Raw genomic sequence first — 25,207 nt, forward strand, 5'->3', positions numbered from 1 at the left:
CATGAATTTGGGGCACACAATTCAGCCCATAACAGCTGGAATACCAGCTAAGGTGTGCGAACTTCTTTGGTCACGGCTGCTCATGAACTTACGACCCAAGAATCGGTCTGAACACTGTCCAAGGGGGACCGTGGCTGTGTGCTTTGGTAGAAAGGAGTCCCGGTGGTATGGCAGAAAGAACACAGGGCTGAGGCAGCAGGTCTGGATTCAAATCCTGACCCACCATTAATTAGCCCATTTCCTTCCCCTGCGCCTCAGTTTCCTCCTCAGTAAACTAAGGGGCCACACAAGGTGGGCTGTTTACTGAGCACTTGCTCCGTGCCGGGCTCTGAGCTGTGCAGAGCAACACATGGTTCTGTCCTCACAACCACCTGTGAGAAAGCTGGGGTCACTGCCACCATTTAAAATCACGGAAGAAGGAAGTGATTTACCCAAGGTCATATGACCAACAGGGGGGAGAAGCAGGATTTGAATTGTCTCTGAGGCTCCATCTAGCTTGACCTCTCTGTTGGGTCTTTCCAGGTTGGCTGGACAGGCAGGCTGGGAAACTGCAGTCACGGTGCCAGTAGAGGGCGCTGGGGTGAAGGCAGAGGGCTAGCCCCTCACAGGCCTCAGCCCCTGGGCTTTTGTGTGCCCCACCCCAAGCTGTCCTCAAACCCTGGTGGCATTTCATGGTCCCACTGCCTTCTCTTCTCTCATATATGATTCCTGTCCTGGAGTCCTTGAAAGGCTCCATCCCCTCTGCTTCTGCTCTGACGGACAGTCTTGCCTCTGCTACTTTGATGAGGGGAGTCCTGGTTCCAGAGCACGTAGAACCAGAGTCCTGACCCAGAGGCCCAACAATAAGGCAGTTAGGAGAAATCTTTGGTCAAGACCGACCGCTCGCTTCCAGCCCACAGTGACACCATGTTTAGAAATGGGCACGTACGCACATACGCCTGTACATACAAACGCAGGGGCACACATTTGTGTGTCCTTTCCCCTGTCCCTTCCTACTTACAAAGCACACCTAATGTCAAACTCCTGTCTCTCCCCAGGGACACTCTAATTGTAACCTGCACCAACAGTGCCACCAGCATCTTTGCCGGGTTTGTCATCTTCTCGGTTATCGGCTTCATGGCCAATGAACGCAAGGTCAACATTGAGAACGTGGCGGACCAAGGTACGGTGCAGTTCTCACCCCGCACGCAGGACAGGCTCCAGGCTCACCTCGGAGCTCCTGACCTCTGCTCCTCTGGGAACCCGGCCTTCTGGAATAGGAGGGATGGTGGCACAGCCCAGCACCGCCTTGCTGAGAGACTCCGACAGGCTTGGGTAGGAAGCTCGCGCAGGGTTAGAGCCGGCCAGTTCCTAACCAGCGGGGTTGGTATAGAAGCCCCGTTCCTGCTTCCTCTCCTCTCTTTTGTTCCCCCTTTCCTCTCTTAATGCAGCTCCAGCCTGCAAAAGATCTAGACCTGTTATACCTGTCAGGGGCAGGGGAAGGATTCTTTAGGCCGCCTAGCGCCCTGGAGCTGGTGTGGACACAGCCCGCTGCATGATGGCATCCCTCGCAGAGGTCTCTGTAGACACCGAGTGCTGGTGCCTACCCCGAGCCCTGACTCCAGAGCAGCTTTTCCTGACAAAGCATTTTCTGTTTGTTAGGTCAGGTGCGCTCTCAGGGCCTTCTGCTTAGTTAGCAATGCAGACCAGCAATTTTTTTCTTTTTTTTTCCAGTGAGTGGAAAGGTTGGATGGAGGTGCTGGGAGGGACATAGAAAAAGTGTTTACTTTCTATCCAAGTGATCCCTATATTAATGGGTAACATTTACATGGTACTTTTGAATTTACAGAGAGTTTTCATTTTCATCTCACTTAATCTGTATTTCTAGCACAGCATTTTTGTAGACAGTGTTGAATATTTTTATTTACCTCTTCATTTCCTCCCAGCCTTATTCCACAAAGGATTCCGTGACTAAGGGATTTCACTGTGACTATTGCCTGTCATTACGATCATTCTCTAATCAGATGTTCGTAAGATGCCATGGTGTCGGAACGGCGCTGGAGACTGTGGGGACATGACCATCCAGAGTGTGTCCCCGTGAGCAGCTTCTCTGCACGGTTGGCTTCCTTCAAGGAGCTCACTGCGTTTCTCAGATATTGGCTCCGATATGGGCACATGAGGGAACTAAGCCCTAGAAATGTCACCTTCTCTTCGGGCTGCAGGCGCTCTGCTGATTCCCCAAGGATAATTAATTAGGGCGTCAGTGGTGCTGCTGGTGCACAGTGGGCCTCAAAGAGTTAAAGAGCTGGCATACTCCAGGGGGCTAATTACCTCTCCTAGGGGAGACTGTTAACCTCCCCTCGCCCCCCAAGGATGTTTGATTCTTCCGCACTGCACTGTGCACTGTGTTAAGTTACAGTTGCAGAGTGAATGCCCTTTCCCAGTTGAGAAAGCTTAACTCCCTAGGGAGGGGAAAGAGGGCCTTGTCCCGGGGAGCCTGTGATCGCAGCGGTCCTCATTTCCTCCCAGCAGAGGGGCTGGAGCAGGGAGGTCCTGCCCCACTTCCCAGCAGATCTGAAGTGTCTGTGATGTTTGTGACATTCCTGAGCTCATCATGAGCCAGTGGCCATGTTGCAGGGTTATGATTACTGAGCTGTGGGGCCACATTAGTGAGCTCTTCTGAGCTCTTTCCTGACCCAGAAAAAGGCTTTGGAGGCACACGTCGCTAAAACCCAACGGATTTTTGGTTTTTCCTTTACAAAGAAAGACTAAGACGATTGCCTGTGTTTCTCTCTGAAAACGTCCCCTTTCCCAGATTCTTTTCTGCTTCTTCTGATTTAAATGGGGAGAAGAGCACTTCTTATGGGTTCTAATGTGCTAATCTCTCATTGTCACTGGCACAGGGACACGGTGGGCACCTCATTCCCCATGAGGGAGTGGACAGGGCTCACGAGGCCTCCAGTCAGCCCCCGGGGCAGCTATCCCTTCATCTGGGTTTGTGGGCATTCTTAACTGTGATTGGCAGGCCATCTGATTTTCTCAGGGATGAGGGAGGCTCTGCAGAATCAGGGACAGGCATCTGGGGTCGGGCCTGCAGTCAATGCCAGCCCCGCCCCCTCCTAGCTGGGCCACCTTGGCACGCAGACATTAGGTACATTTTTGCTGACCCAATATTAGTAACCGTGTTTGCTCTTTAGTCCACGAGGGAAATGGAGTGTGCCCTCCAGCCCTTGAGCTATACTGCCCCCCAGTGGGAGAGGAGAGGAACAGAACTCCGCCTCTGTGGGACATAAGGGCCTCATTGGGGAAAACTCTGCGGGGGCTCAGTCAATACATTTTTCTTGCGGGGGGGAACCCTGAACTCTACAAAGTAATATTAAAATGTATTTTAAAAATCCACTTCCCAGCCACCTTAGATAAACCAAGTTTGCTGAAAGCGGTGCCTTCACCTGTGTACTTTAGGGAGACAGATGTAATTGAAGCAGGCCAAATATTTTGAAATCATTTCCTGCCCTCTGAAAAAGCAGTACAGCCCAAAGGGCCAAATCCTGTTAAAGCAATCAACCAGGTCCTCTCATTGTGGCCGTTTCAAGAGCTTGTTGTCTGCTTTATGGGCCCGACTGTCGCCAGAGCACTGAACTGGATTCCTTTAGTGCTCTGCATTTGAGACCTATTTTGAACTGTAGTTTAATACAGACTTTTATGGTTCACATAGGGAGTCTTCAGAGGCTGGATCTGCCGTCTGTTCAATAAATGCATGATGCGGGGGTATCTTAGGCATTCAAGGCTTTATCTTTTAAATACCCCAAGGCCCTCGGCAACATTAGGAACTAACAACCTGATGAATTCCAGTTTAAAAAAGCGCTGTTAGGCTTCAGTTATAAAAACTCCAGGTGCTGCAATATCTAGTTTCCAAACGTGCGCTGGCTGCGGATTAACCTGGCATTCGCTTGTCTCTGCCCATTATCATTTAGTGTTCTATTTACAAGTAAATCTGTAATGGCTGGGTCTTTAGCAATCGTGGGTCATAGTAATCTGCCCAGCGAGGCTGTGAGGCAGGTAGGAATGTCTGGCAGGCTTTGTGAGAGCAGAGAAATGACGGCTCAGACATCCTCTGCCAACACCACGTGTTGTATTTGTAGAAAACCTAGAATCAGAACTTCTGATTTCCAAGTTCATTGTCCATTCATGATCAAAGTGAATATTCTGTGAGTTCTGATGATGTGTGAGCATTGGTCCCAGTGCTCTGCCTGTGCTGTCTCATTTGTTCCTCATAAACACCCTGCGAGGTATTTTTGTTATTCCCATTTTACAAATGGGCAAAATTAAGGCTTATAGAAATGAAAAGACTTGTCTACGGTTGCATAGCTGGTAAGTCCTGGAGTCTGAATTTGGACCTGGATCTGTCAGACCATTAAGAGTCCAATCTCTCTTAACCTTTACACTGTGCCTCGCAGCCCCCTCTCCCCAACTAATTACCTATGGATTGATGTAGCCCTATCTTTACCAAGCCTTTGAAGGCAAGATAATAAAAACAGTAGATGGATTCATGATTTATGCAAAAGTCTTCTCCTGGAGGAGTGACTACGGGGAAAGACAGTGAAAGGGAGGAAAGGATGGCATTCTGGCCATGGTCTGACCTACAGCTGGGTTTCTCAGCCTCAGCATTATTGACATTTGGGTTGGAGAATTCTTTGTTGTGGGGACTGCCCTGTGCATTGAGGGATATTTAGCTGCATACCTGGCCTCTGCCCTCTAGACGTCAGTAATCATCCCCCACCCCAGTAGTGAGAGTCAAAAATGTCTCCAGATATTGCCAGATGTCCCCTGGGTCAGGGCTGGGGGCCTAACCTCACCCTCGGTTCTGAATCACTGTTTTACAGGGTAATTATTATATATGCTCCCCCAACTCATCGACACAAAGATGGGGGTTTTGTGGTATATGTGTGGGATACAGTCTGGCCTTGAAGTCTGAGTTTCTACTTAGGCACTGTTTTTTGTCTTACCTCTGAGTTGGCTGAGGTGTGGACCTGATTCCCATAGTCCTTCCCTTCAAGGAGCTTGAAGTCTAACTGGGGAAATGGAAGGAGATGAGTAAAAATAACAGCCAATGGAAGCAGCATATAATATGTCTGTGGAGAGGCCCCTGTGGGCTTCCAGGAAGAGGGCGTCTGGAGCTGGGCCTGTCTGCAATCATCTGTCTTGTTCCTTTCAGGGCCAGGCATCGCATTTGTGGTTTATCCAGAAGCCTTAACCAGGCTGCCCCTCTCTCCGTTCTGGGCCATCATCTTTTTCCTGATGCTCCTGACTCTTGGACTTGACACTATGGTGAGCCCCCTAAGCCTGCCCGAGGCTCTTCCTGAAGACCCACTTGCCTGCTTCCTCCAAGCAGCCTGTGGCCAGGCTGGGCTTGGTGGTCTCTGAATGTTTCCCTGAGCAATGTAGGATGGCGAGGTACCTGTCCAGGGCTCAGGATAACTGTGTTCGTGGGTGACTTATGGGGTCGTGCAAAGAAGCCATCGCCCCTCCTTCCCTCCACTCTCCATGCAAGTTTTAGCCTGTGTACTTTCTCATCTGGTGTCATTTTGCCAATGCAAATTCTGTGGGTCTGGATAAGGCGGAATAGTATGAAGTCGATTTCAGAGAGATTGCTGTGGGGCTGAGACTTGCCCCAAGATTTGCCACAAATCTTGCTGACAGGTGCTCAGACTTTAGTGGCTGGTGCAAAGAGGGGTTTTCCTCAAGTTGAAGATAAAATTGTAGGTAAAGTGGAAGAAAGGAATTTACAACTCATGAATATAAAGTGAAGCTTCTTGTGTCCTGATGGATGAGTGTGTGCAGTCTCTGGGGGCTGGATATGCAGTTCCTAGAGCTCATACCCTGTTGGATTCCCCTTGCTGACCTTGTGGGTTGGACCCCAACAGAGCCCTTTAGACCCATCAGGAGAATGCAGTCCTAAGAACCAAACTTCATGCAAATCGTGGGAAAGATGAAGGACCTTGGGAACCTTTCAGGTTGGGTGGTTTGTCTCAGATGCCCCTCTCCTGCCACTGTTCCAGTTTGCCACCATCGAGACGATCGTGACCTCTATCTCGGATGAGTTCCCCAAATACCTGCGCACACACAAGCCGGTCTTCACTCTGGGCTGCTGCATTTGTTTCTTCATCATGGGCTTCCCGATGATCACTCAGGTGAGCTGCCTGCCGGCCACAGGCTTGGGGTGGGGCACGTGGGGGCCCGATGACTATCTGCTCTCAGACTCAGAGCAGTAGCCAAGTTACTGCCATTCCGGTGTAGACAGCACCTGGTCATGAGCGATTCTGACTGCAGATAAAAACATGTCACCTTGGCTACTAGTGTTACTTGTAGCATCTTCATAATTGAGATGTAGCTTTCCTGAGCCAACAAGGCAGGTGTGTCCTACTTTAGGAAAATAGACTACAGGAAAATCCAAATTTATGACCAGAGAAATTCCCAGTTGGTTACTCATTATACATGGGAGTCGAACAGCTATTGAATTCCTTCTAGTCCTACGTGTTAGGTCACTCAGCATATATATTGCTTTTGCTCTCTGTGTGACCTTGAGCAAGTCACCACTTTGGGCCTTAGTTTCTTCATCTGTAAAATGATGAATTGGAATAAGCTGGTCTCTAAGTCTCACCTATCATGAACAGAATAAAGAATGAGATAAAGTTGCAAGGGGATGTGTGACAAGTGCCCAATGACACTAAAGGTCACATGAAGGTCAGTCAAGTGCAGATTTATGGGTAGAGATGTCTATTGCTTAAGGCAAAAATGAAGCCATCTGCCTGCTTTCACATATACATTTCAGATGTTGACCTTAGCCTTTTAAAAGTGAGATGTTAGATCCCGTTTCTATGCTTATTTTATTGACTGGCTCAGAGTCTCTGGAGGAATTACTCTGCAAACATGGCAAGCCCCCCCCCCCCCGCCCCCCAGCCTGCATGCTGGACTGGGATTAGGTTACTGCTGGGGAGGGGAGGGGAGAGCCTTTGACTCCTGCTTGTACCAACTCTCCCCACGATGAATGGATTGGCTGTTCACAGTGGGAAGAGCCAAGATCCAGGCCCACTGGTGTTGATCGTTTTCTTTTACCTACCAGGGTGGAATTTACATGTTTCAGCTTGTGGACACGTATGCCGCGTCCTATGCCCTCGTCATCATTGCCATTTTTGAGCTTGTGGGGATCTCCTACGTGTACGGTAAGGGGGCCACGATGTTGGCTACCGAAGGAGGACTTAGTGTCATAAGGCACCCATGGCAAGTGGGTTTTCCATATTTAATCAGATAATGACAGGGTTTAATTGTGGCTCTTTAGGAAACATAAGAAGGCTGCACCTTTATTTCCAAACCGGCCTCGGGTCCACTGTGATCCAAATTTAACTGAGAAACACAAGGTGGCTGGTGGTGAAACTCAGAAATCCCTCTTTGTTTCAAAAATTCCTAAGACTATACCTTTGGGTATCTGATCAGTTAGGATCCATGGATGTGGCCAGATTAGGGAGGAAGAAAGCTACTTTGTGCTATGAAATTATTCCCTGGTCTTGCAGTCGTCATGTAGCTTGAGGCGAAGAGTGGCTTCAAGGCTGGCCCTCAGATAGTATAAGGAGAAAAGAGACCACCAGACGCACAGATCCTTAGGAAACTTTATCAACATAATGGAAGTCTGTGATGCAAGAACTCAATCCCAGCTTTTCCCAGGAAGAAACTTTCAGTTTCCTTACAGTTTAGTCTGTCCTATTATCACCATGGTAGCCTGCATCTCATAATTAGTGGGGGTATTATCAAGAACAATAGGAAGGTAGGGCAGCAGATGCCTTGTGTGGAAGTACTTGTGTTTGGTGGCGGGGGGGGGTTCTCACCAGGTGATCTCCTGGACCGTGTGTGTGCACTGCTAGCCACATAAGTAAACCCTACTGGGTTCAAGGCACCAATGACTTCTTTGTGCCTAGAAGTCTCAGAACCATCCACAGACTAAGGACTCCCTAAGATAGATGAGTCTCCAGAAGGAGGAACTTGAAAAATGCCAGGTTAGCCTATTTGTATATTAAAACCAAAAAGACATAGCAACATGCTCTAAACTAAAAAGAAATGCAGGGTATCACTTGGAACACATGATATACATAAAGGACAAATGTCTGGAGGAAGAGGGTGAGGCCAGACAGCTCTGCGGAACTCCCCCTTTTAATTAAAGTTGGGAGCTCAGCAAAGTTTGCTATACTGCCAGGTATCTCTCCTTGGCAGGAGCATCGTGCTTTTAACGTTATTATTAACATCCTGCCCAACAGGTTCTCAACAGCTTCTTGCTCTTCTGAAAGCGTTATTAAAATGGAGGGGGGGTGGTGGTGATGATTAAGATGTGAAAAGGAAACCTCTTGGGTGTAAAACTTGGGTGCCCCAGAAACAGGAAGATACTATAGTCATTTGGGTGTTGGTGGAAGGGACATTTGTCTCAGTCTGGAAATCACATCCCCATTGCAGGGAGAGTTTAGTGTCTGCTGGCCAGAGAAACAGGGCCAGCACTTTGGGCTGAAAAGACAGCCTGGAGTCGGTGATGAAGGCTGATTGAGGGCCTGCTGTCGAGTCAGGGTGAAGCATCAGAGAACCTTCTACCTGAGCAGACACTGGCAGGAACCCAGTCAATCTGCCACAGTGAATCTTAGCTCTCTGCCCAGACACCAAAGGCAAGAAGAGGCCAGCGCAGCCCCCTTTCGGAGACTCGGCCCCTCCTAGTGGTCTGCTGGCAGAGGCAGGATGGCACTGCATACGCAACCTTGGACCAAGTGTAGATAGCTGTCTCGACCTCCTCCCCTCCCTGTGTCCTTGCTGCCAACTGCCACAAAAGGCACACTTGTACAATTCAATTTATAAAATAGGGCTGCCCAGTGTGGATTACATACATCATTAAAATAGAGGCCTTTAAAATTTTCTGTATTTAGGGTGAAATTGTGCCTCCTTACGTTATAAATTTGATAGTAGATTTCTTGGTTCTGAAGGAAAAATAAACCCTGAGTGCTTTAGTCCCTGGGCTGTGCTAATTTTCTGGGACCATCGAGAAAATTGTCTGGACTCTGAGAGAGCTGATGCTCAGCAACCTCCAGAACCAGGCTAACTCTGTGCTGAGCTCAGGGTGAGCACAGGAAGTGGGTATGAAACTCTGATTTGGACCTGGATAGAATTTTTAAAAAAATTTTTTCTAATGTTTTTATTTTATTTTTGGGAGAGAGAGCAGAGCGTCAGTGGGGGAGAGGCAGAGAGAGAGGGAGACACAGAATCCAAATTAGACTCCAGGCTCCGAGCTGTCAACACAGAGCCTGATGAGGAGCTCAAATACAAGAACTGTGAGATCATGATCTGAACTGAAGTCAGATGATTAACCGACTGAGCCACCCAGGTGCCCCATGGACCTGGATAGAATTTTAAGATTTTTTTTTAGTTTATTTATTTATTTTGAGAGAAACAGACAGTGTGAGTTGGGGACAGAGGGAGAGGGAGGCATGGAATTCCAAGCACTGTCAGCACAGAGTCTGATGCTGGGCTCGAACTCATTAAATCATGAGATCATGACTAAGGCTGAAACCAAGAGGCAGATGATTAACTGACTGAGCCACCCAGGTGTTCCAGACCTGGATAGAATTTTAAGAAGTGAACCTTAGAAGAAAGGGAAAACCTGCATATGTATATAATTTATACTCCAGAAGGTGGTACGTTTTTTACTGAGATGCTGAGGCCCAGACTAATACTAATGCAAGGTTAGTTTTAGGCCATTGAACACAGATCTGTGAAGAATGAAAATGAACCTGACTGATGTGAAGATCTCCCTTCCTGGCTGCAGAATTTATAAAAAAAAAAAAAAATAAGCAAGTTAATGGCAAAGATGTGTTTTCTTTTTGGTTCTAATAGTCTCTGGACTAAAAATTCCAGAAGTCATTTGAATACTTAAAATATGGTGGGTGTCGTTTGCAAGTTTTATCCTTGGATTGGATAGCTGATTCAGGTTCTCCAGTCAGGATTCCTCAAAGGCCAATATCTGGGTTTGAGGGATCTAGGTTGAAAAGTGGAACTCCCTGAGTCAGGTGTAGGTGCGATCCCTTTAAGAGACTTTTACCTAAGTAGAGTCACTTGGAAAAAGTGATTTGCATTTTCTTGGAGCCCATCAGTACAGGAGCCTTCTGTATGGGAGACTTTGTGCCTTAACTTCAGTCACAGAGACTTCCTGCCTGCTATCTGCTAGGCTGTATGTTGTGTGTTTCCCCAAGTTGCAACATGTTAAATGATCTTGCTCTGTTTTCCACTTTGGTCAGTTACTTGTTTCATATCTTACCCCCCAGACTATCTTTCTCCATATCCCCATGAGGGATGTTATATTCACACCCAAAGAGTGGCTTTTATGGGATGGAATATGTCCTTCTTCAATTCTTGTTGCCCATCCTGTAGGCTGAACTCATCGAGGTTTTTGTAGGACAAAACAAAACAAACAAGTCTCCCCAGAACTCTACAAATTCAAGCTTAATTTTGTTCCTCATAACCCACCTCCCTGTTTCTCATGACTCCACCTTCACTTATAAGACATTTTTGGGGTGCCTGGTGGCTCAGTCAGCTAAGCGTCCCACTTCAGCTCAGGTCATGATCTCATGGTTTGTGAGTTCAAGCCCCATGTCAGGCTCTGTGCTGACTGCTCAGAACCTGGATCCTGCTTTGGATTCTGTGTCTCCCTCTCTGCCACTTATGCTCTGTCTCCCTCTATCTCAAAAATAAATAGACATTAAAAAATTAAAAAAAAATCTTGACTGAAATATCACTGTCTGACTCTCATTCAGGGTGCAAATCCCCCCAGCAACATTTGCTAGGGCTCACTAAACATTAGGAAAGACAGGCTTCAGTGCATTAATAACTCACACAGATAAATGTGTGTGAGTAAATGAATAGGTACTTATTAGGTGCTTACTGTATGCCCCATGTACTCTTAGGAAGGTGGGAAAGTATATTCAGGCAACTTGCCAACTAGCTCCCAGGAAAAACAAGGCCACTAGACACTTAACATTGAGAGGAAGGTCAGGACTAAGCTATACATTCCTGCTCAGGAGATAAAGGAGGTCCAGAGTAGCTAGGGAAAAAACCTCAAGAGGGTAGCATTTCAGAGATAAAAGAATATAAAAGAAAATAAAGACAGATTTAGTGAGTGTTGAGCTTATTGGGAACCAAGGTGGGAAAAATATGAGCTAACACATAAGGTTTTGGCTCTTAGAGATGGGGCCTTCATGTTAACTATAAAGGAGTAATTCAAGATACACACAGGACAAGAGACCTAATTTGTGGGACCTAGTGCAAAGTGAAAATGTGGAACCCCTTGTTAAAAATGTACTAAAAATTTCAAGGTGGCAACCAAAGACCATTAATGCAGGGGCAGCACCCTTCTGAGTGCGGAGCTCAGTATGAATGCACAGCTCAATGCCAGGAGGCTGGCTGTGGCCACACAGGAGGGGGAGCAGTCCCCCTGGAGGCCATGTTCAGACCAAGGCCAAGGGTGTGATTTATAAACAAAGAAGCCACAAAGCTGCATGGGTGAAAGTGATTGGTTGGTTGAAGCAAATTTTTTCTCAACTTAGGATTGATTGGTTATAAGGAGCTTTTGGGGCCAATTTCTGCCCCAAATCTGTTTGTTGAGTCTAGAATAGTAGCCACAAGTTTACCTTTTTTTTCCTGCTGCTTTTCTGCTCATTCAGTAACAGGCAGTTGCTTAGATCCTTTTTGGAGCCTATCTTACCCCTCCAGACTTAAGATCATGCAGCAGGCAAGTCTCTAGGCATATGCCCCAGGCTCCATGATCAATTCTTTTATCAAGACTTAGGCCTTGGTGATTGGGTGGCTCAGTTGAGTAAGCATCCGATTCTTGGTTTCAGCTTAGGGCATGATCTCACAGTCTTGAGATCAAGGTTTGCATTGGGCTCTGTACTCACAGAGCCTGCTTGTGATTCTCTCTCTTTCTTTCTCTGCCCCTCCCATGCAGTCTCTCTCTCTCTCAAATAATAAATAAATTTTTTAAAAAAAGAAGAATTAGGCCTTGAAGGTAATGGGGATTTGGGTCAGTGGAAAGGACAGAGCAGGAAGAAGCAGCCACATAAACAAAGGCCTGAGAGGAAGGTTGCCATTGACTCAGTAAGGGACTCAGGTGAGGACTTGGGTGAGTCAGGCCATGGGATGGTTATCGCTGGATGGGGGTTGGAGCCAGTAGAGGACAGAAGGACTGGAGAGCCTGATCAGGAGCGAGTGGCAGGCAGGAGGATGGATGCCTGGTGGCTCTCAGCCAGTGCTCCTGTACCGTATCTGCAGGGCCAGTGCACAGGTTAGCAGAAGGAGCAGAACCGTCATGGGCCCTGGAGCTGGTAGGAGGCAGAGGCCAGGTGTCCAGAGCCCTCATGTGAGGCCCAGAGGGGGAGATGACTTTCTGGACACTGGGCTGGCCCTGGAGCCCAAGCCTCCTCCCTCTCAACCCCAACACCACCCCCTGCATCAAACTCTGCCTCTTGCTGAAACTGAGCAATCATCATCTGTCCCTTCCTACAGCTCTGGGTCTAGCTCCTTCACCCGTCTGGGAAAGCTGGAGTGCTCTTTACCGCCATCCCTCTCCTCCTATAGGAGGCCATCCCTGTGTCTTCCTTGGGTCTAACCCTGAGCTCCATCAAATCAGTTTCCCAGTCAAGCTGTACATCATCATCTCTTGGGGATGGTCTATTGGAGAGGAATAATCTGGTAACAGAATTCAAAATGATAGCAGAAATTTCTAGAATCTTTTTTTTAAACACAGAGGTTTCCTTCAGTGTCTTGTGTATATTTTTCTGGGCCTTAGCTTTGACTCGTCTTCCTTTAAGTCTCTTCCCTCACTGATGCTCAGAGAGTAGGCCCAGGAGCCCCTCATTTGAAGGCATTTGATAACATTAAAGAACATGCACAAATAACAAATCCAAAGATGGTCAGGTCAACTGCCCACGACATGAAGTTCTTGTCTGTGAATATAAGGAAGCAACCTGGAAGCCTCTTTGCATCATGGGTTGACCTCTCCAGTCCCCCCAGTAAACCAGCAAAGGCTCAGAAACAGAATACCTTGCCTAAGTTCACACTGTAACTTGGAGGCAGAATAGGGGTTCAATTGTTAGATCCTAACTCGCTACCCAGTGCTCTTTTCCTTGTACCTTGACCAGGGTTTAAGGTTGAACAGGAAGCCCAGCTGTCACCTGAGAAATCTTAGAGTGAGTTGAGAACAGCCGCCTTTGGTGAACCTCCCACGCTGTTCCCAGAGCAGGCTGCTCTATAGCCAATCTCAGGCTTGGCTGTCCTCCATCATGGCTGCTATCATCAGGGCCTGGTGATTCATGATCATGAGGGTTAGCTGATGTGCTGGGTCTGGGCTTGGCATGGAGTAGAAGCAGATAACAAGAGCTGAGGCCATGGAAGGTCTCAGGATCCATTATTTTGTGGATGGTGACTAGAGTGGACTTTTGAGGGTAAACTTTAATATTGAAGTAGAACATTGTGTATACAGGAAGGAACATATAACTGAGTATACAGCTCAATGAATTTTTACCCCCAGGTAACCAGCATCCAGATCAAGATATAGAACATTATCAGGGTCATTTTTTAAAAAGGGGTTGAGATGAGGTATTTTGTTCCCTGAAGGAATACCAGTGTCTGCTTTCTGCCCCAGCAAGAGATTGCTTTTTCATATCACATTATTCTTTCTCGCTGCCATGTAGCGCAGAACAGGCATTGAGGGGAAAAGGCTAACGAATAACTCAGGGCTGAGGTGGGGACAGGGGCACAGGTCAGGTGAAGGCAGCTTGTACAGGTGATACATAGGGAGGGGATGGCAAAGGGTAAGAGATAGCAAGTGAGGATTGGAAGGGCAGCCCCCAGAGACTGAATTCCCCTGTTACTCATGGAGCTAAGGGCAGAGGACCCAGATACCCAAGGGGGCTGGGACAGCCTGGGAACCAGACAAACAAGTGGCCAATGTTTCAGGAAATAAGGTCTTAAGATGTGCAGGGGATTATTCCCAAAAGGAGGAGGCAATAGTGGAAATGGGGGCTTCCCCTGAGGAGTGCCTCTGCCCCTCTTGACCTGCAAGGTACCCAGTTTTCACATAAATGACCAGAGAATGAAGGAATGGGGAGATTTAAACTGAGGCTCCTGGGGCCCTGGTCAGAGCTGCTGACTGATGAAGCTTGAATTCAGGGAGCTTTCTTGTCTTGTCAGCATGGCAACCCACACTTGGGAGAAAGCCGTGCTTCTGATGAGTTCAGGAAACAATGTGAGAAGCTGTCTGCTTCCAAAACCATCCTCAGTGGCTCCTTCTTCCAAGGGGTGTGTGAGTGCGTTGGGGATGGTGGTTATGTGTGGCCATGAGAATGACCGTCTCCTCTGCTTGATACTTCAGTGAAGTTGATCAGGGACCAGGACAGCAGTCCTTTGAGCTCCAAGAGAGTGGGCAGTGGCCGTTGCCATCTTACACAGAGTGAAGATAAATTGACTCATGGAAGGGTGTCCTTGGGAGGGTGGGGACAAAAACCAATACGTAGTGACTCTCACTCTAAATCCCAAGGCTCTCGTAATACACTGTGCTTATTGACCACGATCGTAATTGATTTTGCTGGAGTTGTTGCTAAGCACAGAAGGCCGTCTGTGAAAGCAGCCACACAGGTGAATATGCCAGGCTGTGGCAGTGCTGAGACACCCAGGTTAGGCTGCAGCTGAGCTTTTTAGATGTCATTATGGGATGACATTTTTGACCCTCACTGCAGAGCGTATTTAATATCTGTTTAAATGTTCAGTTTGCTCTAATCTTCCTGGCAGCGAATCATTTGTCTGATGGTATCTTGGATAATAGGGGTCATGGTGACACCAGGCTGGGGCCATCCCTAGCCAATGGCACTTACTTGCGCGAGGGGTTCTAGGGCCTGTCCTCTACCCTCCCTTCCCCCAACCGCCTGCCACTGCACCTCATGCTCTCTCCATTTGTCTATCTGCAGGCTTGCAAAGATTCTGTGAGGATATAGAGATGATGATTGGATTCCAGCCAAACATTTTCTGGAAAGTCTGCTGGGCGTTTGTAACTCCAACCATTTTAACGGTAAGGATTGCGTGCTTTATCAGGTAGTTGGATCTCGCATGTGTGTGTGGTGCTTTACGTTTGAACAAGGTTCAAACCGAGGTTCAGAGAGGTATAGTGGCTTACCCAAAGGTGCTTAGTGGTGACTCATGTGCCGTTTGGAGCACCCTTATGGAACATTTCCTCACGTCCTGTTAGCAAATTAGGATCATAGTTCCCGCATGCTGATCATGGTCCATGCTCTGTTCAAAGAGCTTTATGTGAATCACCTCGTCTCTCCTTCACAGCAGCCTTATGGGGTTGGTGTGACAGTCATCTCCATGTTACAGATGAGGAAACTGACATGCAGAGGTTATGTCACTTACCTAGCATTGTGCACCTAATAATTAGCAAGCACCGCCTGGGTTCGAACCCAGGCAAAAGGCTCCAGAACTCTTGTTCTTAAATGCTACTCAGTAAAGCTGCTCTACAGCCAATATAGCATGAATTAGACTTTTATGGTTCACTTTTATTGTTTTTTTGAGAACTATCTTATCCGCAAGTGTGATGATGACATTTTGAGATCATCTAACATTCATTTTCTTAAAGATCAGAGCCCTTCATGTGTCAGTAAATCTGCATAGGGATTTGCATGTGCATCCTGTCCCTCCTCGATTGTGATATAGGCCGAAGGCTTTGCCTTGATTCACCTTCCAAGCACAGTAATTGATGGACTTTGCCTCTCTTCTACTTCCCTAGCTTGTGATGGGGGTCATCTTGGCAAGGCGGCAGGAAGCTAGCTGTAGTTCTGGATGGAGCCAGCAGGTGGCACTAGAAACCAGATTAAGACCATTGTTTTATTTCAGCACCAGGTTCTCTAAAGGAAAACAAGACAGGATGAAGTAAAATTGTAAAGAAAATATAGATTTCTTTTTTTTAACTGTCACAGAGTAAATTTTAATCAAAACACCTCACCTGATTTCTGAAAAGACATAAGTTTAGACAGAAAAACCATTCAGCATTTATCTCCCTCTGCACTGACATGGACATCATGCTGAGGCCCACATCAATGCTCACATTTTAGAGGCCGTAATTTGTCGGAAAAGTCCCACTAGATTTGGGGCAGAGGGCTGAAGAGAATTAAAATGGATTTTCCAGCTTCTTAAATTTAGGACTGAAATATATATGAAGAGCTTGGGATATGCGTTAATTGGTGGAGGGGGGAGGCCGGGGGTGGGGGGTGGGGGGGAGAATGTGTTGAGACTCTCCTGCCTGGGGCCATTCTCTGTCTCTCCTGAGCTTCACCATTTCCCCCAGTTATGACCACATAATGATTTATTCTTGGGTGAAACCAAGACCTGCCTTTCCTTCCTGTCTTGGAAGAGATTAAACTTCAGAGAATTTTATTATATTTTGCAGAAACATATCACATAAATATAGGAACCAGCACCACTATTTGTGGAGATCTATTTAGAGGAAGGCACTTCCTAAGCATTGCCCCATAAAGCTTCTGACCTCCCTCCTTGGTGGGTGATTCTTTCTCCCATTTAACAGTTGTGTGAACTAAGGCCTTGACCAAGGCCACAAAGCTTTCAGGAGGCAGAGCTGAGACTTGAATCCAGAGCTTCTAGGCCTCAAGCCCACACTAATACATTTCTAGAAACTCAATGCTTTCATTTCCAAGTGGAGTTTGGCCAGTTTCAAAGAATTCTAATCTCTGTGAAGAGAATGTGAGGGGAAAGAAATTCTAGGGACTTGCTGTGTTTTTTGAGGTAGTTTCTCAACTATGCTGTGCTTTACTTGATTTCAGTTGTGAAACCCCCATCAGAAGCCTGTGGAGATCCCAGAAAAGCTCCCAAACCAGATTATTCTTCTGTGTTTGGGAGCTATGGACAAGTAGAAGTGGTCAAATCTTCATTGTCAGCTGATGTACCTCTCTCCTACATTGGCTGCCATCAGCAAAAAGCCAGGGTGGCCCCGACTCAGTGGTTAAATTCTCATCTCTCATGGCCACACTTGTCTGAGGGCAGGATTTTCTCAAAGCTGGCTTGGTAGAGGGAGATTTATGGCCAGAACAGGTGTGCACACGTAGGTTTGATATGGAATTTGTGCAACTGGAAATGGGTACCAAAGGACAGTTTTTTGCCATTTGCCCTTCTGTAAAGTGAATATTTGTAGTATGCTGGAATGAGCTGAGATTATGGGTTTAAATTACTTTGAAACCTCTGAAATGAAATTGATCATTTTTATATGTGCCTTCTTATATTTATAGAGCTATAAATATTCCCCGTGCAATTATTGTATACATAGTCAGATCACGTTACTGAATTATGTGCACACATAAGCAGATGTATTGCTATTTATATAGTAAATGGAATGGAGTAACTTACCATAATTACATTAGGCCATACTTCCAATAGACTGGTTAATAAAGCTTATAACTCTAGAGGCAACTGTTTAATTTTTTTTTTACATTTATTAATTTTTGAGAGACAGAGTGAGACAGAGCACAAGTGGAGGAGAGAAGGAGACACAGAATCTGAGGCAGGCTCCAGGCTCTGAGCAAACGGTCAGCACAAAACCCCATGCAGGGCTCGAACTCATGAACTGTAACTGTGAGATCATGACCTGAGCTGAAGTCGACGTTTAACCTACTGAGCCACCCAGGCGCCCCAAGGGACAAATGTTTAGAAAGGAGCCTAGAGCAAAGCATGTCTTTCTGTAGGAGTAGCATTTTCAACGGCCATCTTCAGGCCCATGTTGCTTCAGATCAATACATTGAATTATTGTTGCATTGAAATAATCACTTGGCCCAGCAGCTTGGGCTTTGCAGCAATAATATAGATATGCCTTACATTTGTAGAGTGCTTCATGCTTTTCTAAAACACTTCCATATATCATCTTTCCTGACATAATTCCTTCCAGTCATTTTTGGGCCATTATTTTACTGCTTAAGATAGAATGAGAGGTGTGTGTGGGGGGAGGCAGGACTTATGTCATCATTATTAGGTACATTATTCTAGGCTGCTGCTATCGGCAGAATGAACAAGGGCAAGAATGCAGTTTCTCAGGACAGTGCTCCCCAAAGGCTTGGCAGCAACATTTGGGACCCCTGTTCTGTCTTTCCAGTGCCTCTCTGTTTGTTCCCTTGTTCCCGCATGTGCTCCGTTCCTTTTCTGCTGCTCTAAACTTGCTTTCAGAGGGTTCCGATTGCTCCTGCCAGCCAAAGTGTGCAGTGACAGAGATAATGGGCAGAAAATAAACCATCACCTCTCTTCAAATTGCGAGGGGACTTTTTTGTAAAGACCAGACCATGGTTCCCAGAAAACCTCCATGTTTTGTGTACACAGTGTGAAATATACCCATTTTATAGCAGAGAAGTCCAAGACATGAGGTCCCTTCATTAGTTAGCAGTAGAGCAGGGATTAGCCTGCCGGCCTCTGGGCTCTTGGCCCACCTTGAGTCAGTTGAGAGTGGGCTGTGCAACCATTCTGTGCCCCATGGTTGGTTATAGGACTCAGCTTCTGGCTCAGTCACTGCTTGCCATGCACTCCAGGTCTCTGCCAACTTTAAAGGCAACACCTGGATCTGGGCCATTCCCCATTCAAGGAGAAGGCAAGGTATATTCAACTCATTATTTATTTTTATTTTTTAATGTTTATTCATTTTTGAGAGAGACAGAGACAGAGAATGAGCAGGGGGAGAAGGGGAGAGAGAGGGAGGTACGGAATCCAAAGCAGGTTCCAGGCTCTGGGCTGTCAGCACAGAGCCCGATGCGGGGTTCAAACTCACAAACCGTGAGATCATGACCTGAGCCAAAGTAGAACGCTTAAATGACTGAGCCACCCAGGTGCTCCATCAACTCATTAAAAAAAAATAGTAAAATACACACATTTAATGGATTTCTTTCTTATAACAAAAGCTTGATTATCCGTTATAGAAAGTACAGACAACCTCTTAAAAACACCCAGTTCCGTTCACCGGTCACCTTGATGTATAGCCATTAGGCCATTAGGGTGTGTGTGTGCGTGTGTGTGTGTGTGTGTGTGTGTGTGTGTAGGAGATGGCAAATTCAGATGACTAAGTGTGTGTCATCTTCATCCTTCTGAAATTCAGCTTCTTCATTTGCAAAATGGATTGTTAATAATACCTTTCTTTCAGGATTGGTATGGATGTAACATGAGATCATAGATAGGAAAGCAACAAAGTGATGGCAGGGGCTCAATTCCTGGCTGTTAGGAAGGAATACTTTGCATCACCAGCCTAACATGTGTGTTTCTCTTTTCTTCCTAGTTTATCCTTTGCTTCAGCTTTTACCAGTGGGAGCCCATGACCTATGGCTCTTACCGCTACCCTAACTGGTCCATGGTGCTCGGATGGCTAATGCTCGCCTGTTCGGTTATCTGGATCCCAATTATGTTTGTGATAAAAATGCATCTGGCCCCTGGCAGATTTATTGAGGTAATTCCATCAACTCCTTTCCCCTGCCATCCCCTCCCAAGGGAGAAGCTCTCAGAGCTCCATGCATTAAAAAACAACAGATTCGGTGAACTTATTCTCCAGGGAGACTTGGTGATTAAGTGATCACAGTTGCCACCATTTCTATTAAATCCATTTTTATTATGCATTATTCCTCTAATGGAGAGGCTCAGCCAGTCCACAGGCCAAGCTATTACGGTATTCCTCAGTACAGCTCTGGGAATAAGCAATCGTGTCTCCTCTTTCCTGGAGTTTCCCTCCCCCTCCCTCTTACCCACAGTTTACATCCAGTGTTTGGTTTTCAACCACATGTCAGATTCCCCCTTTCCTGATGCGCATCTCTGTCCAAGTCTTCTCCCTCCCAACATCTATTCCCATTACATTTTAAATCACTACTCCTCCCTGTTGTACTGGTATTAGGATGGCCGAGGGGTCTAAGCTCATGACCATCCCCACACAACGTAATGCAAGGCCCGGGGCATGGCTGGTGTGAGGTGAGACTTGTCTTTGTTAATCCCTTGCTGGATACTTTCCTCATTTCTCAAGAAAAAAAAAAATCACCACTCTGACTCCAGGGTGGATGGGAAGGCACTGCCACCAGTGAAGTGTGGGCAGGCTTTTGTTATTTATGAGAAGCCACTTGCCCAGATGTGCTCGGGGTAGATCAGCACTGCCTCTGTCTTAAAAGTTCAGAGGTTGGGCCTTTTGGACCAGACCAGTGCTCCTTGGGGTTTGGCCCAGGGACTCATAGCATCAGCACCACCTGGGAGCTTGTTGGAAATGCAGGTGAACGGGCTCCAGCTGGCTCCGCTCAACCAGAGATGGGGAGAGGGGACCCAGAGTCTGTAGTTGAACCGGCCCTCCAGGTGATTCTGATGCACATTCAGGTTTCAGAGGCCTTGGGATAGACCAAGGCAAAGAAACACCTGCCCATAGAGGGCAGCGAAGAACAGCCATGCGGGTTTTGCGCCCAGTCAGATTGAGAAAAGGAAGAGAGGTCTCTGGGGCGTCCCACAGAGGGGGTGGCTTTGATTTTCAATGGACTGAAGATGGAGACAGAGTTGACAGAGGGAATGTAGGAGTCTCCTTACTGAAGTGGCGTTCCAGTTTGCGTCCTCAGGAAATTGTCTGCTATCCCTGTGAGGTAAATTACTGTGGGCCCCTTTACCCTCAGGGGTGTCTCCCTCTTGCCCCAGACGAGCCTTGTACCAACTGACCCAGAAATCTCATTCCCTTTCAACAGAAGCTAGTGTAGCCCTTTTCCTTTTATCTTAGGCCGCCGAAATGCCCTAACCTGATGAGTTGGCTCGGTAAATTTATTATGGTTGATTTGGGACACAAAGGTTGCAAACTGATGATTAAGGGGAGATTAAACTAACAGCTCTAAGAAATAGCTTCACTTTAATAGGTAATAAACATATAATTGTTCCCCCTTATGGAGTCTGAAATATGTTTTCTTTCCTTTTTCTAGAAAATGTTCCCATCAAATTATGTTTTCTGTAAAAAGTTCAGCTGAAGCATTAGACACAGTCCCATTATTTCTGGCTCACCCCCTTGAACCCACATTGCTGAACCAAGTCAGGAGCATATATTTTTGTCAACAGATTAATTAAAATCTTTGCTCACTCTTGGCAATGTGTCTTTGAGATTGCGGGTTTTCTTCCCGGCCATTTATATACTTTGGGGAAATATGCTAAACAAAATCCAATTATTTTGATGTAACAACGTATTGTTGGGACTATGGAACAAAAGTAATTGAGCGCATGTCCTTTGCAGACTGCATCTGGCAGTGGAGAGAGAAGCTTGCAAATTCTCTTCATTTGGAAGGAAAAAATGTATAATTAAAATCTGGGCCCTTTATCCTCTGTTAATCTTGTGCAAGGCAAACTCCGAGCAATTGTTATATTGCTTGCAGGATGATGTGAATAATTTCAAGCGAACAGAACCAAGTCTCCTCTTTAACGTCCCTGGCCTCATTAGTTAAGAGGGCTATGTTCCTAAGGCTTCCTAGGTTCTTCCCAGGTTTCTCCTGGTAGGGGACCTCTTGGCTTAAGGAAGGGTTCTGGTAAAAGCGGCCGCAAGCAGTTTGGGGATAGATGGGGCGTGCCTAGGGGAGGAGCGAGGAAGGCATGTTACTTCTGTGACACTGTGTGTCTTTGGCTTCTTTGCAGAGGCTGAAGTTGGTGTGCTCGCCGCAGCCGGACTGGGGCCCATTCTTAGCTCAGCACCGCGGGGAGCGTTACAAGAACATGATCGACCCCTTGGGAACCTCTTCCCTGGGACTGAAACTGCCTGTGAAGGATCTGGAACTGGGTACCCAGTGCTAGTCCAGTGGCATGGGAGGGCCCAGACTTGATCCTGATTTTCCTCTCTGCCTCCCCTAATGTTTTCCGCAGCTTTCTTCCCATTGTCTTGTCTCTCCTCGCATCTTGGTTCACGTCCATGCATGAGAGCAGTTCTCTAGGAAAGTAGGACATGGTGTCGCATGCCGTAGTAAAGAGCTAGACAGACCAAGTGAGGCGGGTGGCCTGTGTCCGTGGTGTCAGTTTGCAGAGGGCTTGGGAGCACAGGCTTGAGCTGACAGGAGCGGATCAACTAGGTGAGCACTTTCTGGTGAAGTCACAAGCAGGTATGTGACCCGGTCGGTAGGGTGGCATCCACTGTGTGTTGTCCTTGGTGGTGCCATAGGGGCTTGTATAAAATGGCAGAATGACAAGGCTGCTGTTTGGGCTCCACAGTGTGGCTGAGCTGAGCAATGTAGTGACGTCATCCAGACGCAGAAAGTTTAGGAGGGTATCTTTAGAGGGTCAGCAGCCGTCTGAAAACGTTTTAGGACAAGACAAGCCAGTGGATGTGGACACCACTGAGGTGTCCGGTTGTAAATTTCCACTTACAACTGGGGATCTGCTTTCCTTCATTGGGACCCACTGTGACTTGACTGTCTGCACACCGCGCGTCTCAGTGGGGGGTTCTCGGCCTTCGCTGGTCTTGCTTTTTTTTTTTTTTCTTCCTGAAGTGATGGTATTTGTGAATTCCCTAGGTCATTTCCTCCACCTGTGCACAAGAGGCCATCCTGTAATTTGCCTCTGCAGGGTCATAGTAGAGCCCCAGCCTAGTTTCTACATGACATTCAATGCTGTGGTTCAGGGTCATGATCCCATGTTTCCTCTCCTCCAGATGTCTTTCTGTGAGCTGGAGATACCTGGTCTTTCCACCCCTGGGAAAACAAGACTTACCCTGGTTCTGTCTCTATATTTTCTCTATATAAGACACAGCCTCTTACAGGACAGAATACTTCTCAATTTTTACTCTTTTTCATTCACAGTAAATGCCAACTGTGGTCGTAGAGGAATCAAAGTGGAGAGTTTAATAGAAAACAACCATGATATTCACTGTGCTGGTAGTACATTTTAGGTCACTGTATTTACAGAAATTTCTGATAAATACAGCTTAGGTAAGTAGCAAGTGAGCCAATTAAGACTATAGCTTTTAAGACTACATTTAGGCAATTCAGTTTTAGGAGCTCCCAATTCACAATACTCATAACCGTGCTCTTATGAGAGTGAATCATATGTCTGCAGAGATTGGTGAAGCCGTGACCATTATTATCTTCTTATATCCTGAACATGCATATATGAAATTTTTAAATGTGATATGTGTTCATGTAGTGTGTATGCGTAGTGGTGTTTTCTGTCCTTATAAGTACCTTATGATTCACTGTAGAGATGGTGAGTTTACAATAGTGTAGTCTGGATTTTGTTTCCCTACAGTAATAATATCTGAACCTAAAATTGTTTCCTTTAGGGGATATCATTTCAATCACTTTTTTATTTGTTTGTCTTCACATTACAGGCTCTTAGGCGAAGTTTTCACTTTAAATCTTGTCTATTGATGTGACATTTTCATCCTGTTCAACAGCAGTGAACCTTAACAAAAGACCTTGATGTGGCATGTTTTTATTTTTGAATGACTTCATTTGTTTAAGAAGAGGTCTCAACTCATTTTACCGAGCTCTTCTTTTTCTAGGGCAAATATCATTGTCATTTGCCAACACTGACGTGATTTTTCCCGTTTTCAAGAACTGCCTGTGGAAATTTTAGAAAAGGAAACAGAGTTGGGTTTTGAATTGTATGTTTTCATCTCTTCTGTCTGCAGTGCCTGTTTGCTCTTCCCCTTCTTTGTTCTCCTTTTCTGCCTCTCTCCCAAACCTAGAACTTACCAGAATCTATCACAGAGACTAACCTGAGCTTCCCCTAGACGCAGGGTTAGGAAGCTGAGCTGCAGCCTCACATGCCCCCGTCTTTCCCATAGTGACTCACCATGGACCCTGGTCTCCCCAAGAAAGCCATATTGATGAGAAGCCCCCGTTACTGGAGCAGATTTCACACAGTGGTACCCAAAATTAGCCTCTCCAGGTGATAATTGGTGGAGTGGGAGAGGCAGGGAGGAAAAACTTAGGTCTGGAAATTATCTCTAGCTTTTCCAATTTGAAGGCTGAAGGAAAGCTGAAATCAATTAGCATTTATTCTCTCAAGGGACCAGTGTGTTTGTGTCAGGGCGAATGATTTAGGCTTCCCCCCTCGCCTCTTGGCTAACACTGGTGTCTGATGCTGGATGCCAACCCAATTTCTGCTAATTATTGCTGTCGTGATTAAAAGAAGTGGGGGAGGGGGAACCTGGAAGGCTGCTGCCAGGTTCCTCTCATATGAGCTGAAAGTCGACCTGTGAGGCCAGGGACCTCCTTGCTGGCTACCTTCTGCTGTGTGTTACCGTCAGAGACAGCTACATGTGTGTTCCTCCAGATCTGTCCGAGCTGAGACCCAGTCGCTGTTCCCTGAACAGCCAGCGTGTTTTTCCTTTTCCCTACAGTTTCCAAGTTTTGTGTAAAATTTGCTTCGAGGTGAAAGGTTCAGAACTTTTCTGGAAGCGGTGACTTTGTGAACTCCGTTTTTACCTATTTCTCTAGCCATGTTCAACTTTGAGGCTTTCCCTGGCAGAGAGGCGTTCAGCATCTGAGCTGATTTCTCATCACGTATCGACCTCTGCCACATCTCCTGCACACTTGGCTGGGATGCTAACCAGGTGGATGTTTCCATGCTCTGTGTTTTCTTCCACAGTCAGTTGGATGGGAGAAAATGAACGAGTAGGAAGAAAATGAAGGGTGTTGTCATAAACACATGCTCTTCGAGCATTCCCCTTCAAACAGCTAAAAACCAAGTTGCTGAGGAAAAACTTTCATTGGTTTACTGTGAAGAATGGTGAGGTGTTTTCCACTTGTGAGATAATTTCCTAACACCAACAAATGCCAGAAATCCATTCAGAGAAAAAAAAAAGCCATATGTTAAAAGCAGTAACCTTGTAATACCCTTAAAGGAGAAAAAAAAATGTATATTTCTTAACTATTGGTGTTGTGGCTTCTTATGCAAATATTTGTCTTGTGTATTAGTAACTTTTAATCTCTTTAGGCCTGTGTGTTTGTCATGCACAGATGTGTCCAATCTGGTTTTGTTATGTTTGTTTCCTTTTTTATACTCATTCTTGCATGAAAGCTATGGTCAGTGCAAAATCTCCACCTCACAGTCTTTGAAATTTCCAATGTGTTTTTAATGTATAGGAAATGTAATCGACTTGTATTTCCGTGAG

General features: G+C 46.4%; 1 protein-coding gene across 1 annotated transcript in view; it reads left to right on the forward strand.

The window, feature by feature from the left end:
- SLC6A5 (solute carrier family 6 member 5) overlaps positions 1-21,891 on the forward strand; it is a 52,115-nt gene extending 30,224 nt beyond the window's left edge. Inside the window, exons 10-16 of the mRNA XM_039236745.1 lie at positions 1,038-1,162; positions 5,195-5,307; positions 6,039-6,170; positions 7,103-7,202; positions 15,027-15,127; positions 19,379-19,546; positions 21,736-21,891. Of these exons, the coding sequence (XP_039092676.1) occupies positions 1,038-1,162; positions 5,195-5,307; positions 6,039-6,170; positions 7,103-7,202; positions 15,027-15,127; positions 19,379-19,546; positions 21,736-21,891 (895 nt within the window). The remainder of the gene's footprint in view (positions 1-1,037; positions 1,163-5,194; positions 5,308-6,038; positions 6,171-7,102; positions 7,203-15,026; positions 15,128-19,378; positions 19,547-21,735) is intronic.
- The last annotated feature ends 3,316 nt before the right edge of the window (positions 21,892-25,207 follow it).

The sequence above is a fragment of the Hyaena hyaena genome, unplaced genomic scaffold (genome assembly GCF_003009895.1).
Source record: "Hyaena hyaena isolate Hyena2069 unplaced genomic scaffold, ASM300989v1 scaffold_116, whole genome shotgun sequence".
Lineage (NCBI taxonomy): Eukaryota > Metazoa > Chordata > Mammalia > Carnivora > Hyaenidae > Hyaena > Hyaena hyaena.